Source organism: Stegodyphus dumicola, chromosome 7 (genome assembly GCF_044657685.1).
Source record: "Stegodyphus dumicola isolate Sdum_Otavi_A_Nest chromosome 7, ASM4465768v1".
Taxonomy (NCBI): Eukaryota; Metazoa; Arthropoda; class Arachnida; order Araneae; family Eresidae; genus Stegodyphus; species Stegodyphus dumicola.
In genome coordinates, this window is record NC_140774.1 from 34,828,525 (window position 1) to 34,846,100 (window position 17,576).

At 30.0% G+C, this 17,576-nt stretch overlaps 1 protein-coding gene across 1 annotated transcript in view; it reads right to left on the bottom strand.

The window, feature by feature from the left end:
• The window catches only part of LOC118188978 (polycystin-1-like protein 1), a 601,848-nt gene that overhangs the window by 21,174 nt on the left and 563,098 nt on the right, over positions 1 to 17,576 (bottom strand). The window contains exons 41-44 of the mRNA XM_085820080.1: positions 16,063 to 16,236; positions 12,706 to 13,082; positions 10,099 to 10,352; positions 5,400 to 5,586 (exon numbers count right to left, since the gene is read on the bottom strand). Coding sequence (XP_085676206.1) covers positions 5,400 to 5,586; positions 10,099 to 10,352; positions 12,706 to 13,082; positions 16,063 to 16,236 — 992 coding nt within the window. The remainder of the gene's footprint in view (positions 1 to 5,399; positions 5,587 to 10,098; positions 10,353 to 12,705; positions 13,083 to 16,062; positions 16,237 to 17,576) is intronic.

Sequence of the window (17,576 nt, forward strand, 5' to 3'; positions counted from 1 at the left end):
TTGTGAAGGATAATAACATCGAAGTGAATTTATTGGTTAGCAAGAGTCGAGTGACACCACTAAGGAAAATCACTCTACCTAGACTAGAATTACTCGGTGCTTTGCTTGCCGCCTGAATAGCAAGTAAAGTCAAGAAAACAGTGGATTTAAAAAAGCCCTCCTTAGTGTTCTTTTGGACGGATTCAAAAATAACTCTCTATTGGATTAAAGGATCTACGAAACGATGGAAATCATTTGTTGCCAATAGAGTTAACGAAATACAGAGTTTAAGTAATACCAGTGCCTGGGCAAACTGCCCTGGGAAGCAAAATCCAGCTGATCTCCTCAGCAGGGAAGTCAGTGCTGACATTTTATTGAACAGTGACATTTGGTGGCATGGACCCCAATTTTTGAGAGAAAAGACTAATGTTCTGATAGACAATAATGACATTCTAATTTCTTTAGATGACTTTTATGATGAATTAAAGAAAACTGATGACTCTAATATCATTCTCCTATTGCCTTTACTGTTTTAAATCATAGTTCTATAGTTGATGATATTCTTTCCTTGAGTAATAATTATTTAACTATTGTTCATGTTATGTGCTATGTATTTAGATTTATCAATAATGTTAGAAATGAAAAGCTTACAGGTCACTTTACATTTAGCGAGTTGAGAAGAGTGGAAATCTATTTATTTAGGTCAATCCAACAAGGTGAGTTTGTAGATGAAATAAAACATCTTGAGAGAGGTGCCTCAGTGCCTAGCAACAGCAAGGTAAAATCTTTAAACTGTTTTTTAGATAAAGACAATGTTCTAAGGGTTGGAGGCAGACTGAAACGTTCTGACCTCAGTACATATGAGAAAAATCCAATTGTTCTGCCAGATAAGCATCCATTAACTTTAATAATTGTGAGATATTATCATTTAAAATATTTGCGTGTTGGTTCAAATGCATTATTGTATCACGTTCGATGTAAATTTTGGGTCTTAAATGGCAGAAATGTTTGTCGTAAAGTTGTTTTTCAATGTATAACTTGTTTTAAAAACAAACCTGTTTTTGAGACTCAGATAATGGGTGATCTGCCCAAAGAACGAGTAACACCTTCTTACCCATTTAGTAATGTTGGAACTGATTTTTGTGGACCATTCCACATTAAATTTAAAAATCAGTGTAAGGGTAAACTAAACAAAGTTTATGTGTGCATATTTGTATGCTTAAGCACCAAACCCATCCATTTAGATTTTGTCTCTGATCTTACTTCGGATGCCTTTATAGCTTGTTTGAAACGATTTTTTAGTCGCAGGGGTAAATGTGCAAAATTATTCAGTGACAATGCAAAGAATTATGTGGGTGCAAGCATTGAGCTCAGAAAATTGCATAAATTGGTTAAACACCCAGATGAAACACTGACTAAATACCTGCTAAGTGAAAACATTGAGTGGAGGTTTATTCCTCCTAAATCACCAAACTTCGGCGGCCTTTGGGAAGCCGGGGTGAAATCTTTTAAGTTTCACTTGAAATGAATTATTGGCAATGCTCATTTGTTTCTTGAAGAATTTCTCACTGTGATTCTAGAAATTGAAAGCGTATTAAATTCTAGACCCCTTACTCCCTTATCATCCGAGTTTGATAATTTTGAAACCTTGTCCCCGGACATTTTCTCATAGGGAGGCCTTTAGCTTCAATAGCTGAACCCCAACTTATTGAGATACCCAAAAATAGGCTCTCAAAAGGCAAAAAATAGGCCGAAAATAGGCAAAAAATAACGAAATATAGTCAACAAATTTGGAAGTTATGGAAGAGAGACTATTTAAATAATCTTTAACAACGTAGTAAATGGATGTTTGCTAAAAATAATGTTAAGGTGGGTTCTCTTGTATTAGTCAAGGATGAGCATATGCTCAGTACAAAATGGTTAACAGGTAGAATTGCAGAAATAATTTTTGGAAAGGATAAAAAAGTTCGAGTGATTAACATAGTATTACCAGGTGGTAAAATGTTAAAAAGAAATGTGAGAGACATTTGTGTTCTTCCTGTGAATTGTAATTAGATTTATGTATTGTAATGTGTTTCTTTATAGTGTTTATATTGCATTTATGATTTAATGTGTCTTTTAAAATTGAACCATTGTATTGCTATTGCTTATAATTGTTTGTTATTATATTGTGCTTTTAAAACAGTGTATACTAATTGTAATATTTTGAAACCCGCAAGGTTTCAAGGTCGGGAGTATGTTTAGTAGTGATTAAGAGCTGCTGACAGGAGGCGCTGCTAGCGCGTTATACTCTCGACCTACGTAATTTGAATTGAGTATTCTTTTCTTTTGTGTACTTGCTGTAACAGATCTTAGAGCTTTGTGATTGAGAATTTAAAATGTTTTGTAGCCAGATCGCTCCTCTACAGCAACAAAATGATTAATAAATACATAATAAACTAAATATCCTTCTGGAGATAATCTTTGTTATTAAATAGAAAGTCAACCAGCTCCTGAGTACAGTTCACACAGTTTTTAACTTTTTCAGATTGAAATAATAACTCTATAGAACTATAGAAGGCCGAAGACAACAGATCTTATTTAAACTAGCAACCTAGTAATGTGGACTCGAGAGGCACAAGACGCTCTGTCTTATAATCTAAAGACCCCACCTTAAATACAAGCGAGATAATTCGCATTCTGGCATGGAAATAGAAAGAAGAAATGACAGTAAATGTCTAAATCATAAAATAACTAGCTAATTAACATAAAGGAACTCTAGGATTTAGAATAGAAAAATAATATAAATTATGAATTAAATTTATATTATTTGTTTAGATTCAAAATGAACATAAAGTGAAATAAATTCCTTATGATTTTAAGAAACGATACAGAATATACTATTTTAAACAGACATAAAATAATGCATGATACTCTAAAATTTTCTTTTTGGTTTATTAAATGATGAGTTAAATGTTTTACTCTACTTATATGCCTTTATATTCATAAACCAGAACATTAAAATATATTATAACATAGAGAAGAAGCTTTAAATGGGGTGCAAAAAAGAAAGAAGAAAAAATAATTATGCGATGCTTTTGAATGAATGAAAAAATCAAAACTGCTGTTCAGTATTTCCGAGTTGAAAATTAGTCAAGAATATAGAAGAATATCAAGCATCAAGATAGTCAAGAATATCAAGCATCAACTTTGAGCTCACAGGAACAGCCATTAGAAATTTGCGAGCATTTAAATGCAGCATCAGACAGTTCAAGTGTAATTTTAAGAATTAAAAATGTATCAGAAACTATTTCAACTGAAATCACTGAAAAAGGCGAACTATCAAAAAATACACTCTTAGACAAAAAAACGACGCATGAAGAAGGATCTGAATGGGACGAAAATCGGCAGAAGTGATGTACATGTACAGAAAAACAAATGATTATAGTTTGAGAAAAATTGGATGATTTATTGAAGTGCTTCACAAAGGGTAAAAGTCAGTAATGCGTTTGTCCACCCCTGGCCCTTATGAAAGCAGCTATTCAGCTTGCCATCGATTGATAGAGGTTGTGGATGTCCTCTTGAGGGATATCGTGCCAAATTCTGTCCAACTGGCGCGTTATGTTGTCAACAACCTGAGCTGGTTGGAGGGCCTTGCACATAATGCTCCAAAACGAGCTCAATAGGAGAGAGATCCGGCGATCTTGCTGGCGAAGGTAATGTTCGGCAAGCACTAAGGTAAGCAGTAGAAACATGTGCAGTGTGGGGGCGTAAACCTCAATTTTTTTGGGGGGGAATACTGTAAATTTATTGGGAGGCCAAGAAATTTTTTTGCATAGGGGTCCTAGAGTTCTAGTTACGCCACTGTATGAAAGATGACCTTTTTCCAGCCCATGCACAATGAAAAAAGGTTGCTAAAAATTAAGAAGTTTGACAAATGAATTATTCTTGGCAGAAATGAAAAAAATGCGCCAAGATAAATTTTTTAATTTCTCACTAAAAATCACAAGATATCCAGGCAGAATTTGAGTTGTAGAATCGAAATATGAAAAAAATTGTTATGTTATTTCAGAAAAAGTACAATTTTGCATCAAAATATGTAAGTTAGAACAATGATATATATATATAAATCTAATATATATTCTAAGTCACGTTTTCTAGACATGTAAAATGAAAGTTAAATTTCGACAATCGGTCCAGTAGAATGGGAAATATATAACTGTTCCATTTTTTTTTTTTGTGCAAGGTGTACATACATATTTTGATAACACAATTTTTATAATAAACATTCACAAATTCAAGTTTCTGTGTGTTATACAATAACAATCTATTTATTTATGCACAGAAAATAAATTCCAGGAATACTCTCACATCGAATAAATTAATAAATTTTATAATTTAAATAAACCAAATGGAGACCCTCTATTTATCCTTCTATAATAGTTAGAAGAACTGTATCAATTCATTCAACAAAATATTGCATATATTCCTTACATATCAAACAAATTAATTTATTTTGAAAATTTATGTAACTTAAAAATTTTCTGCCTATTATCAAATACTTCTAAAGACAAGCTGATCCTAATTTACAAAATTTTATAAATCATTTAAATTATTGAAATTATTTACTAAAACTATCAAAAATGCTTCAAATAAGATTGTGAGAAACATAAAATTATATATATATATTGTAACTTATTAAATACATTATTAACTAATTTGCTAATTTAAGAAGTGAAACTGCCTCATCAACATCAAACAATGCCATAAATTTTATACAAAAATTACTTTTAATTTTTTAAGAAATGTGAGCAAGATAGTTTTAAATTTGCAGAAGGTACCCCAACTATTTTAAAAGCTCCACCAGTGGCCACGTAGTTAAGACTGTTCAATTTTGGTATTCGCCCCAGGTTTGAATCCAGGAAAACATGTTGGCTGCATAGTTTGTTTTATGCTTTTTCTCATGTGTAACATGAATATGAGCCAGTTTCCCATAAGAAGTCCTCCAAGAAAGGCATCCCTCATTTTAGGCAGATAGCCTACATGTGCTTTACCATATTTAAATAACCTAATATACCCATCTATTTTAAAAGAATGCAAAGAGGAGGAAATGGTTCTGTACAGTTTATGTCAGGAATAAGTGGTACAGATCACAGTTACCTTAGTAAGCGATTATAGCATGTTATTTTCTCTGTCAGAAATTCTGATTTGTATCTCAGAAGTAAAAAAATATTCATACGTTAATAATTTTTAAAAATATATTATTTTAACGTTTTTGTCTTAGAATAAGAAAAAAATATACATGATCAAATCTGATTCACCAACTACTACAACACATTTCCTAAATAAATCACTTATAAAGAGGTCAATATTAAAACTAGCCCAAGTTCCCATACATATACATTAATAAGCAACTATAATTCACATAAAACAAAATTTACCTGTAGCTTTTGACGACTGTTAATGTTAAAGAAATAATTATGTTGCAGGATACAATTAGCCAGGCAGCATAATAAAAGAAAGGATGGAAATATGCACCTGGAGCATATAAACGCTTAGAGCTTAAATCAGTTCCACTACCTACAAAATAACTTCTTTCTGATACATCATAGTTTATTTCATTTGAACCTGAAAAAGCAAACACAAAATATAAGTAAAATGAATATGCATTATTAATTAATTAATTAATAATTATAATAATTAATTAATAATTATAATAATTAATTAATTAATTATTATTATGCTTTGATAAAAATGTTTAAGAATACATATATTCCAAGAATTCCATAATCAAGAAATTTTTTTTTCCTATGCCAGACTTTCTTTTTATAATTTCTATCATTTATGAATATTCTCAATCATAAATTTAAGAAATTCACAAAAATGTTAGTACATATCGATATTTTAATCCTTTATGTACTACATTATGAATTAAGTAATATTTACTCATGGTGATTTTCATTTTTGTTAATTACAAATTATTACTGTTAATTACATTATTTTTTATGTTTATTATTGCTAACTACATTACTTGTGATGAATTTAATTACATATAGTTTATTAATCAAATATACTTTAAAGTAATATAGGGAATATTCATGGCATAAAATATTCAGACCGAGGGAGATGAAAAAAGCGCACTTTAAAAAGATTCAAGAAATAATTATACTTTTTAATACTGATAATCTTTAAAAAATTCTTTTCACTGATGCACAAAAATATGCAAATGCATCTTGAGTGACGTTTAGTGAACAAAGCTCATAGCAATTTCAATTTGCCAGATATATCAGTCAGTGATAACATCTGTTTTGAAGTTGAAGGTCATTTTTAAATACAGAAACTGCTTTTCTTCCTTGATGATATTTTTCTTGAGGCATGATATTTTTCTTTTTTCATTTTCTGCAGATTTTGCCCTGCCTTTTCAATCATTTTCGGTGGATTTGGCTAATAAACCTTAATTGATCCAACATCTGTACTACAGGGGGGACACATAGTCCCTCATTTCTTTATATGCTATATATATATAAATTTACAAAGCATATTTCTAGCATAACAAAAAATAGCATGTGCCATAACTTTATTGACTCTAATATATATGTCATATAAAAAGTGTGACATCTTGGATTTGCTAATATTATACATACATGCACTGCAAGTTTTATATGGTGGTGTTACTTCAATTCTTATGCTATTTTTCTTTGTAAAAATGAATTAAAAATTTTAATAGCAAACACATATAAATATAACATATTTACTCACATATTTCTCCCCTCATGTATTTTTCTCCTAGTTTTCTGCAGTATATGGTTTAGAAACTAAGCTTTATTGCACTAATTTAAAATATATGCGCCCACCAGCAGTAAAGTCGCTGAACACTGGTAGTTCGGTTCGAGGTTCGAATCCCGCGAACGGGCTGGTTGCATGGGAGTTTTCGTGGTTTTTCCCATGTGTAACGTGTATACGACCCAATTTCCCTTAGAAAGGCCTTCAAGAAGGCATTCCTTCCCCTAGGTAGATAGCCCTAGTGTGCTTTGCTGTAATTAAATAAACCAAACCAAACCTAAAATATATGCACAGATGAACTACGAAAATAACACTCACATGAATATCTTTTTAATTTCACCTATTCCTTCAGAAAATTTTTCATTGTGTAATTTTCTTTTACCCATTCCTTCAAAAAGATTTGCATTGTGTAATTTCTTCCTGTTGGTGTTTAGAAAGCTAAATTTGTAAAAAAGGAAGAAAATATGCCAATAAATAAATAATAATGACATAAATTTATACTTTACTTAAATTTCTGATAAGAATTCCTATCAAATCTTTTTTTTTTTTTTTACTATTTTATTAACAGACTAATATTTTTGATCTTTTACATATATACAATAATTGTATATTTCAGTCTTATTATTAAGTAACTTCTATTTAACACAGCACTTTTTAAAATCTTCTTGATAAATTTTCAATACTCATAATTTAAACTACATTTATTTAATAAACCAATTTTAATTAGTATCTTCAAGCACATAGATTACATTTATTTAAATAGTGATGTTTAGGCTATCTTCCTCATAAAAAAAATTATCAGAATTTTCTAAAATGCACGGAGTAATGTGATAAGTATCACAAGTAGCTAAAAAAATCTAAAAATATGAAAGCAGTAAGTTTTATGTATAAATGATACAGCAATATTTGAAATGATAAAAACTTAAGATATGATTGATGGCTGATATTTAAATACAGTTCAGTTAGAAAAAGACGGTTTTGTTTTATTTAGTGTCAGCAGCAGTACCCAGCCTGCTCAGCTTCTATACACTTACTTAAAGTAAAATCTATATTATATGGACAACTAAGGTGTTTATTGCATACTAAAATCGGAAAGAGTGTCTTTAATACAGTCAAAAGTCTTTAATCCGGACTCATCAGAACCTCGGTAATTCCGGATTATTGGTTTTTCCGGATTATAGACCATCAGTTTAAATCTGTTAAGATGGCATGCAAAAATTATAAAATTAAAAATATGAAACCGTAATTTATAAATTAAAGAGCAATTATAATCTAAAGAGTATCGAAATTTACAAAAAAAAAAAAAAAAAAAAAAAAAAAAAAAAAAAAAAAACTTAATATTTATCTGTTTACTTTATTAGACATTTCTTTCAACGCGCGCATGCCTAAAGCATACATTACGCATAGTCAAAATTAGAAAATTGCAACCAGAAAACTATTTGATGTGTATTCGTGATATTTATAATGATGAAGAATTTGATTTAAATCATATGAAAGACTGAGTACATCGAGATGGTATATTACATTTAGTAAGGAATTATAAGCCAAATAAAATAAAAACATCTGCCCTGAAGATAAGGTTAGTGCTGACAGATCAACTTTCAGTTCATTGCGCGCTGCGACGTCCCCCCCCCCCGCAGAGCAGCGTGAAATTAATAAACAGATTTCGGAATGGTTAGAGAAACAAAGGATATGCCTTTACCCATTTTTTGCAGCAATTCCACTTTTTGTTTGATAGACATTGAACCATGCTTTCGCTTTGTAGATACTTTGGCAGCTCCAGAATCGGAAATTCTTTTTGACATAATCGAAAGTTCAAGCTTACTTTTATAAAATTGCTCTAACAGTCTGAAAAAAAGCCGGATCCAATTAAAAGATTAAGGAACAACGCAATCTGCAAATTAACTGAAATAGATAATTTTAGTTTAGCTTATACCGTCTGCTATACATTAAACGCGCATGCGTAAACGTATTATGCGCATGCGTAAAGGCATTATGCGCATGCGTAGAAAGTTTGTAGCTTTGAGGTCCGGATTATAGATCATTCCAGATTATGGACATCCAGATTAAAGACTTTTGACTGTAACTTTTTTATATTGCTGTTGATTTTTGACCAAGAATTATCCTAGGTAACTATATCTTTTTCAGATTAGCGAGATGCTCAAATCTGGATAAGCTGATAACTAAACGTCTGTCACAATACTGTTTAACAATTAATTTGACAATTAACCTAACACATGCATGTGATCAAGTATGTGGAAATGCATAAGTAGAAGCAAACATGCCGCTAATACTTTTTTTTCCTAATAAAAGATGTAGCAAATTAAGAATAATCTATGCTGTTCAATATCTAAAATGTGGAAAAGATTTTGTAACCTTCTTTAAAGTATAAGCAACACACTGGAATGAAGGAAATAATTTTCCATAAAACTGATATTAAAAAATAAAAATAAATATAAAAGAGTGACAGACTTGCCAGTTAAGTTTCCAGATTTAAATAACACAATATAATTTCGTAATTTGAGAATAAATGTTTACTTGTTAATCAGATCTTGCATGCGTAATGCAACTTAATCAGGTTAAGAGAAAAATAAATAAATGTTTTGTAATTTATCTTCATCTAATTTTCTAACTTGTGATATTGAGAGTTCATTTTATTTAAAGTAACTTTATTTCTGTGAATTATCAGCTTTTAGTTTTATCAAAATTTTTTTCATTTTATTAACATTTTAAGGATGGTGAACAATAAAACTTTAATGATTTTTTTTTACAAGTATATGGAATTCTTATTGCAACTTAATACTTTAAACACTTTAAAAATTTTACCTCATAATTTAAAAGCTTCTGCAAATTTTCTCTAGCTTTCTGTAAAAATTTTCCCAGTCCATTGATAAACATTCTTAATATTTTAGATTAAAATTAAATAAAATCATAAAAGTATTTTTCAGAAAACTATATATCAATTGTGTTCCATCATATATTTAAAAATGAAAATTTGACCAGCCATTTTATCCTTAAAATAGAATCTAATCTTTTATATACACTAATACCAAGTGGCATATTAATTTACAAAAATAACTCATTATTTGTTTATTAAAATCTTAGTAATTACAATAAAATTACTGTTAATGAAGATAAATTCAATATTTATAATTGACAGCAAGTACAACTGAAAAAGATGAAAATTATTTTGACAATTAACTATGAAATGCATGTGACAAAAAATAACGAATATTTGTGTTACCTTGAAATAAGATGGGTTTTCATCATTATAAATAAAACAGAATTTAAATAATCACAGCAACTGTAGAGTATTATAATATTTATGCAATTTAAAGAAACATAACAATTAGATACCTTGAGCAATATGCCTGGGATCAGATGCATCAAAATGCAAATCTGGACTATCATCTGTGTCCGTATTTATTTCTTGATCCATTTCCTCTAAAAAAATTCTGTTGTGTATAATTTCAGAGTCAGATTTTTCCATATATGATTGATGTTTTCCAGATATAAGTTCTGAATGTATGATCAAACTATGTTTTCTTCTCAGCCAGTTCTCAAATGCTTGCCATGTTGTTATGGTTTTTTGAAGAGGTGAAACAGGATCACTGAAAGGAGCAAAATCTTAATGTAAACTATTTTACAATAAATCAGATCAGAGACAGTAAAACAGCAAATTTCTGCATGAATGAGAGTTGCAGGCTGGCTCTACAAATTATGCAATATTTTTCATTTAGCTAGCATTATAAAATACATCCTCAAACAATATTTATTTCATATGCATTAATTATATAGCTGCCAACTTTAAACTGAAAAATCGGCAGGTTCTCACACACAGAACTGGGAGTATACATGAAGTTTACCCGCTGCACTGTAGCATCACTGTAAAAGAACTCAAAACTGACTTAAATTTATTTTATAATGCATGAATCAGGTTATTCGACTACTTATAACATAATTCTGATGTAAAATATAATAATATTTAATTATATATTTTAAAGTTTATGTTCTTTGAATGATTTCATTTTAAAATTCACTTACACTTTTATACTGAGAAAACTCAAAGAGGAAGGAAAGCTTTAACCCTTTGATGGTTATGAACGAGTTCAGCTCGCAATCGAATCGTGCTTCATAATGCACGCAAATGAGTTCCGCTCGGGAGCAAGATTTTGACCGAAATGGTTAGTAACGAGCACTACTCGCGCAGTGAAATTTTCCCCCAATGCGCGCTGACTAGCTGACTTCGTTCGCCATTATTATTCTGCAATGATTGTGTTTCAAAGGAATGCTACTCGCGAAATTTAGTTAGTTTTACTTTCTACAGATGGTAGTACGAGTTTCATGAATTTCTTTGCATAATGAAGGTAGATTTTTTTTTTTGACCTTGTTCATTTTATGCGCATTTTGGCACGGTTTTTAGGGTGTTTGTACAGTAAAATGGCTCAAAAGTGAAAGTAAGATAGGTATGATGATGATTATGATACAGAAAGCTTATCAAGTTTTGAATCTGATGAAGACTTTGTTCACAGTATTTCAAGCTCAGAAGACGATTCAAGCTATGAGGAAGATTTTTCGAGTGTTCGACAGTGGTGTATAATTGATTCAAGTTCTCACGCTCCTAGCCGATTTAGTTTTACTGCTGATGTAGGCATGAAAGCTTGCGTGACAAATATTTCTGAAATTCTCTATTAGAAAGAACCTACTAGACGATGTGTGGTATGTTGCAGCAAAAATGATGCTAATGGAAAAAGAATTCGCCGTGAAACACGTACGTATTGCAAAGACTGTAATGTCCCATTATGTGCAATTCCATGTTTTAAAGTATATCACACACAAAAAGATTTTTAGGTAATTACTGTATTTATACTGTGCTTCATAAAGTTTTACATTAGTTGTATTTATTTAGTCCTTTCAATTTAATATTTGTCTTATATTTATAATTAACTATTATTATTTATATAATTTTTTATAATCATTTATAATTTACTGTTTAATAATTATTTTAAAGTATGTAAAAACTGTTATTTATGTACTACAAATACTTTAAGAAATTTTTAAAACGTGCGAGGCGAGTTATCTATGGCATCGCCAGAGAAAGGTGACATTTTCGGAAGAACGGCGGGGGAATACAGCTGCCATTTTCGACTACTGTTTACTCCTAATGCTGCGCGAATTAAGTAAACAGAAACTGCTTATTTCCATAGCCGTCAAAGGGTTAATTTATCAAAGTAATTTCAAATATAATGAAAATAAAATTAATTAATTAAAGCACATACTTGTAGATGAACTTAGTAATGTAGCATATATTGATGTAAAACAAAATTTAATACAAATATTTACTGATTAAACATTGGTTACCAATATCTACAGTAGATTCAGACAATTCAGGACAAATACAATTAAATAAGAACAATTACGCTGAAAATCATTGGGGGTGGGGGTGAAAGAAATTTGCACAATTTAGTTTTTATTGATTCAATAAATTTCATTAACACTTTCGTTAGTAAAGGATAAATATTAAAAATCAATAGGTTGATCTACCAGAAGGCTATAGCTATGTAATTATATCTATATATGTCTATTTTCAGTACATTAAAATACTTAACTTTAAAATAACTGATAATTAATAAATAACTGTGATCAGAAGCATAAAAAAAGAAAATATAAATCTAGGACCAAAATTCAATCCTCTACTGCCAAGCCCATGTTATCTTTAACCCTTTGTGGTGTACTAGACCTTAAAGTCGGAATTTCAAGTTGTATGCAGTCTATCTAGGCCTAAAGAAGTATACAGGTCAAATTTTGTATAAATTGCACTTACTGTTTTAATTCTGTGGGTGTTCCATGAGGTGAAACACTGTGCCCCAGAGATTTTAAAAGTGTGACTAAGCGAGCATTGAAGTGAAACCATTACTGCCATAACAGTTTAAATCTATATAAAATAAGTATAAAAAAACTTACCTTAAATCAGAAGATTCAGAGACTGGAAGATCATCTTTTTCATCAGTTGTGAAACTTTCTTCCAAACCAACAGGAACAGATAAGAGACTACTTTCACCCAAACTGCTATATAAACTGTCACTGTCTTCAACTGAGGAAGAAGATCTAACAGAATTACTGGAATTGGAACGCTTAGGCTGGAACCAGCAATATAGGTTTTGGAAAGAAAATGAGAAAAACAATGCATTGAATTTTGGATCTAGATGCGTAACTGGTGGACGTGAAAAACGGAATAAAAATGTTAACAGCACCTGAGGTGCAGTTGCAACAGCTGCCACAGAAAAGCAAATGAGAAAAGTTTCATGTGATAAATGAGGTAGGTGACAAGATTTCAGAAGCTGTAAGGACAAAGAGAAAAAATACATTAGCTGAAAAAATAAGTTGCATTACATTAAGTTATAAACAATAGGTAGATCAAATTTGAACTCAAGATGGCAGGTTTATTATTATCCAACTAAATATATCTAAATAGAAGCTGTTTTGAAATGGAGGACAACATGTAACCTGCTTGAAAATTAATTATTTCTTACAGTACATGCCATGCATTATCTGACAAGGAAAAGAAAGACTTCACTTCCATGTTTAGTATATTATTTGAACACAGCTGTTCCTGCTCGGACAGGTCAAAGCATGCAAGATGACTATGCAATGTTTCTTGGCCTCTAACTCCACACTTATTTTTTTATAAACATTTTTCTCTGGGAATATGTTAGATTCCATAAATGTGTAGCTGCTACCTATCTCATTATCAAATTTAGACACAGAATTGTTGCAGAAGACACCCACAGTTGTTGTACAGCTAGAATACACTGACAGCTATAGATGATGCTTGTACATTATACTAATGATTCAATGCAAAAAATGATTAATTATAATAAAAATATTTTTTAAATTTTAAGTATGCTAGCCTTTTCACTTAACTATCAGTCTGTACCTTGATATCCATTACAAAACAGCATTTCTTATTATACCTTGGGAATTTTTTCCTGCTTCACTTATGTTACTTTCTACAGTCCATCAATTGTTTTTTTATAGAAATTGAAATGTATAGAAAACATATTTTTAAGAATAAAAGATCATACTAGTCCATCAGCAGCATGCCATGACTTTGCTAGAATATGTGAAAAGCTCTATACTTTATACCAATATCCCCCTTTTAGAAATTTAGTTATACATGTTGAAGAGTGATTTTGTCTCATGATTTTGTCTGGTAAAATTTAAATTCCTTTACATTGTATAAATAATGAAGTACGATTTCTTTTCTGAATATGGGGAGTCAAAACATTATTTGATAGTACACCAATTTATTTTTACTTTCTTTCAAATTTTATTATTTTTTTTAAAGACCATGTATAACTACAAAAATCTTAGCTGAAACTTTCTTTAGGCTCAAGAGACCAAAATTTCTAAGACTTTCTCTCCTTTTTTATGATAATAAACTAGTTGTTTTTAACATAGCCATTTAAATATACTAATTTTTAGTCTGTAGTCACAAGTGCAAATTTTTTACATAATAAATAATTTTCTAAAGAATTCTACATGTGGTCTTATATTTTACCACATGTTTAAGAAAAGATAATAAACATTGTATTTTCTTATTCTTGTAGAGGCCATCAGGCATTTTATTTTGGAGTAGATGACATGAAAATGTGCAATGCCCTCACTGGGATCAGACCTCCAAACTGCTGGCCAGATGTGCTTTCAATTACACTACGAAGGCACACGGTTAAGAGGGAGAAAATATCTTACAATTTTTGGTTATTATTTCACTCACAATAGAGACAAATATTTAAAAATTATTATATTAGCCTACCAAATAGGTGGGCGGGGCCATTCCTGGTAGGTATGCAGAAAGTGCCACACATGCAGGTGACAAAATTTAGGGTGCCAAATTTGGATGGTATCCTTTAAAGTTAGCTGTGCAAGGACAGATACATTATCCAATAATTCTTTTTTTTTTTTTTTTTTTGTCTCAGAGGAGGTAAAAAAAGTGTTCCCCCCCCTTGTTTAGGACGACGATCGAAATATTTTTTAAAATTATATAGTGGCACACACACACACACACACACACACACAAAAAAAAAAAAAAAAAAAAAAAACCTGCACACAAGTGCTTGATCCCCCAGGAATGGTCCTGTAGGTAGACCATTGTTTAGAAGCATAGATCCAATTTTTAAATTTATTTTTGAACTATAGAACCTGTAGAAAACAGTAATTATCAATTTTTCCACCTCCACTTATTATGAATTACTTAATAACCCAATGCTTCATAAGCACTAAGCTCTTTTGATTCAGGATATGTTTATCTTTTTTTTTATTGATAAATGAGAATATTTTTCATTGGAAAGCACTAAAACATAGCCATGAATCATTATAAGCTTTTAAAATAAATCAATGCTACACAGCCTAATTTATCCCTTGATGTAAAAGCTACTGCCAATTAATTTTTTAGGCTTCATTATAATTTCAGTTATTTGCTTAAATCAAAATTACTCCAAAAATGAGTGAAAAAGAGTTTTTTATACACATTATCTGTATAGTTGAATTTGGATTTAATGATATGTAGAAGTATGAAACATGTTATTTTGAATAATTAATTTTTTAAATTTTAATCACATATTTTACTCATTGATTTCATTATTTTCCTTCTACAACCCAATGCTATATAATTTTTATCTTTGCTACAGAACTAAATATACTCTAATCATCTCTTTTAAAAGCTTAAACAGAATTAGGCATTAAATAAAGACATAAATCTTATTATTCATAATACTGATTACATAAATTAACAAATTTTAAATCTGTATGTAAGAAGATATTACATTTAAACCAGTATAATCTGGAATGACCATTATTTATGTAATATATTCATATAAATTCTCTATAGTTATCATAATTTATTTAGAAAGTTTTTGATGAATTCAGCCTTCCATTCCCAAGAATGTATAAAGTAAACACATTTTTGCAACATCACACAATTTACTAAAAGAATTTCAACTAATTATTATTTGTTTACAGCATAACAATACATTTTTATAGATAATATTAAATACTTGTAAAAAACAAAACTTAAGAAGAGGTACTTAAGGATGATATTTTTACTTATCACTCTTCTTTTAAAAAATTTACAAAAAAGACTTAGTTCATAAATAGAAGAAATTATTTGTTCCAGTATATATTATAAAAAAATAGCAATTAAAAGCATTAAAGATATTTAAAGTATAAATTACACATTTAATCAAAAGACTAGTAGATATAAACATATCGTAAAAGATATTAAATATTTTTATTTATATTTTTGGAAAGAAAAAAGATTACCTCTTCAAATTCTTTTTCTTGAAGCACAGACAGAATAAATGCACAGTTCAACAAGAAGCTAAGACAGCAAGTAATTCTTTGAACTCCAGTAAAAAAAGAAGCTGGAGATTCTCGAATGACTGAATTCCACATATTGAAATCATGGATATATGAAATCAAATTTTCCAAAAAAACCTGATACATAAAAGAGAAAGAAGAATTCCATTACCTAGCAATTCAGAATTTCATCACCAGATATCATCATATTTGCTCATTTAGTATACAGGCATGTTTAACAACTTAAAATTAATTTTTAAGTTCAGGCTTCACATTTGTAAAAAAAAATCATATAACCCTTTGACACACACGATATTATTTTTATAATTTTATTAAACTAAAAACTCTAGAAATTGAATATTATGATCCTAGACACAAATAATATATGAATTTAAAAAAATCCACTCTTGCCCATTGTTCTGTGGGTGGTGGTCGCACTGTGAAACCACCGCGAGTCTAGGACTTTGAAACTTACTGATATAGTAGGGAAAAAAACTTACCATTTTCCGCGCGCGTTTCTAACAAATGACGAAATTTACAGATTTAAAAAAAAAAAAAAAAAAAAAAAAAGAGTATGTAAGAATTGCATTATATGTAATTTTTTTTACATTATTTTACAAAGTAAATCATCAGAAAAAATTAAAAAATAAACGTTTATGTAATTTTTTTTTTCTATAGCAGTGAAAATATAAGTACCTACATAATAAGGACATTTGGATAAATGGATTTAAAGCTCAATAAAATAAGGATAAAAAGAACTAAGTATTTTTTTTTTACTTTAAAGAAAAATTTTTTTTGTGACACTGATCAAAGTATGTTTTGTCTCTTTCGTACATGCATAGACCCACATTGCACGTTTCGCACATACATCTTGTTCTATGAGGTTTCTTCCTTTTGCTACAAAATGTACACTGCCTGGATTTAAATTTCACTGGTTATATGTCCTGCATTATTTAGTTCTTTTCATCTGGCACATGAAATTTGTGGTTTTTTATGTTAATAGGGGGGGGGCTTGGTCTTTTTGGCTTTGTACGGATCGTTCGTTTCCCATTCACACTTATTTTATTCGTATTTCGTCCCAAAATATTCAGAAAATATTTTTAATGTAAATAAAACTTTTACGCAATTTCTATATTTAATTATAGAAAAGTATATTTACATTAAATTTAAACCACATGAAATAATTTATAAAATCACAATACTAGCTTGGGGAGCAAGTGTGTTGATGTCAGAGAAAAGTATTTGGAAAAAAAAAAAGACTTTTTTACTGGGCAGGTAGGTGCATGTATTGTTTAGTAATAAAATAACTCTGTGGTTTCAAAGCCCTTTATCTATATCCGGGTAAAAATAAACATTCCTATTTGAAAAGCAAGCGAACACCATTGAGAAGCAAACGCCAGTGGTTTCAAGGCGCGACCACTGAGCCTCTAGAGGATTATAAGCATTGTGACACAATGCTCTAGTAGCGCAGTGGTTGC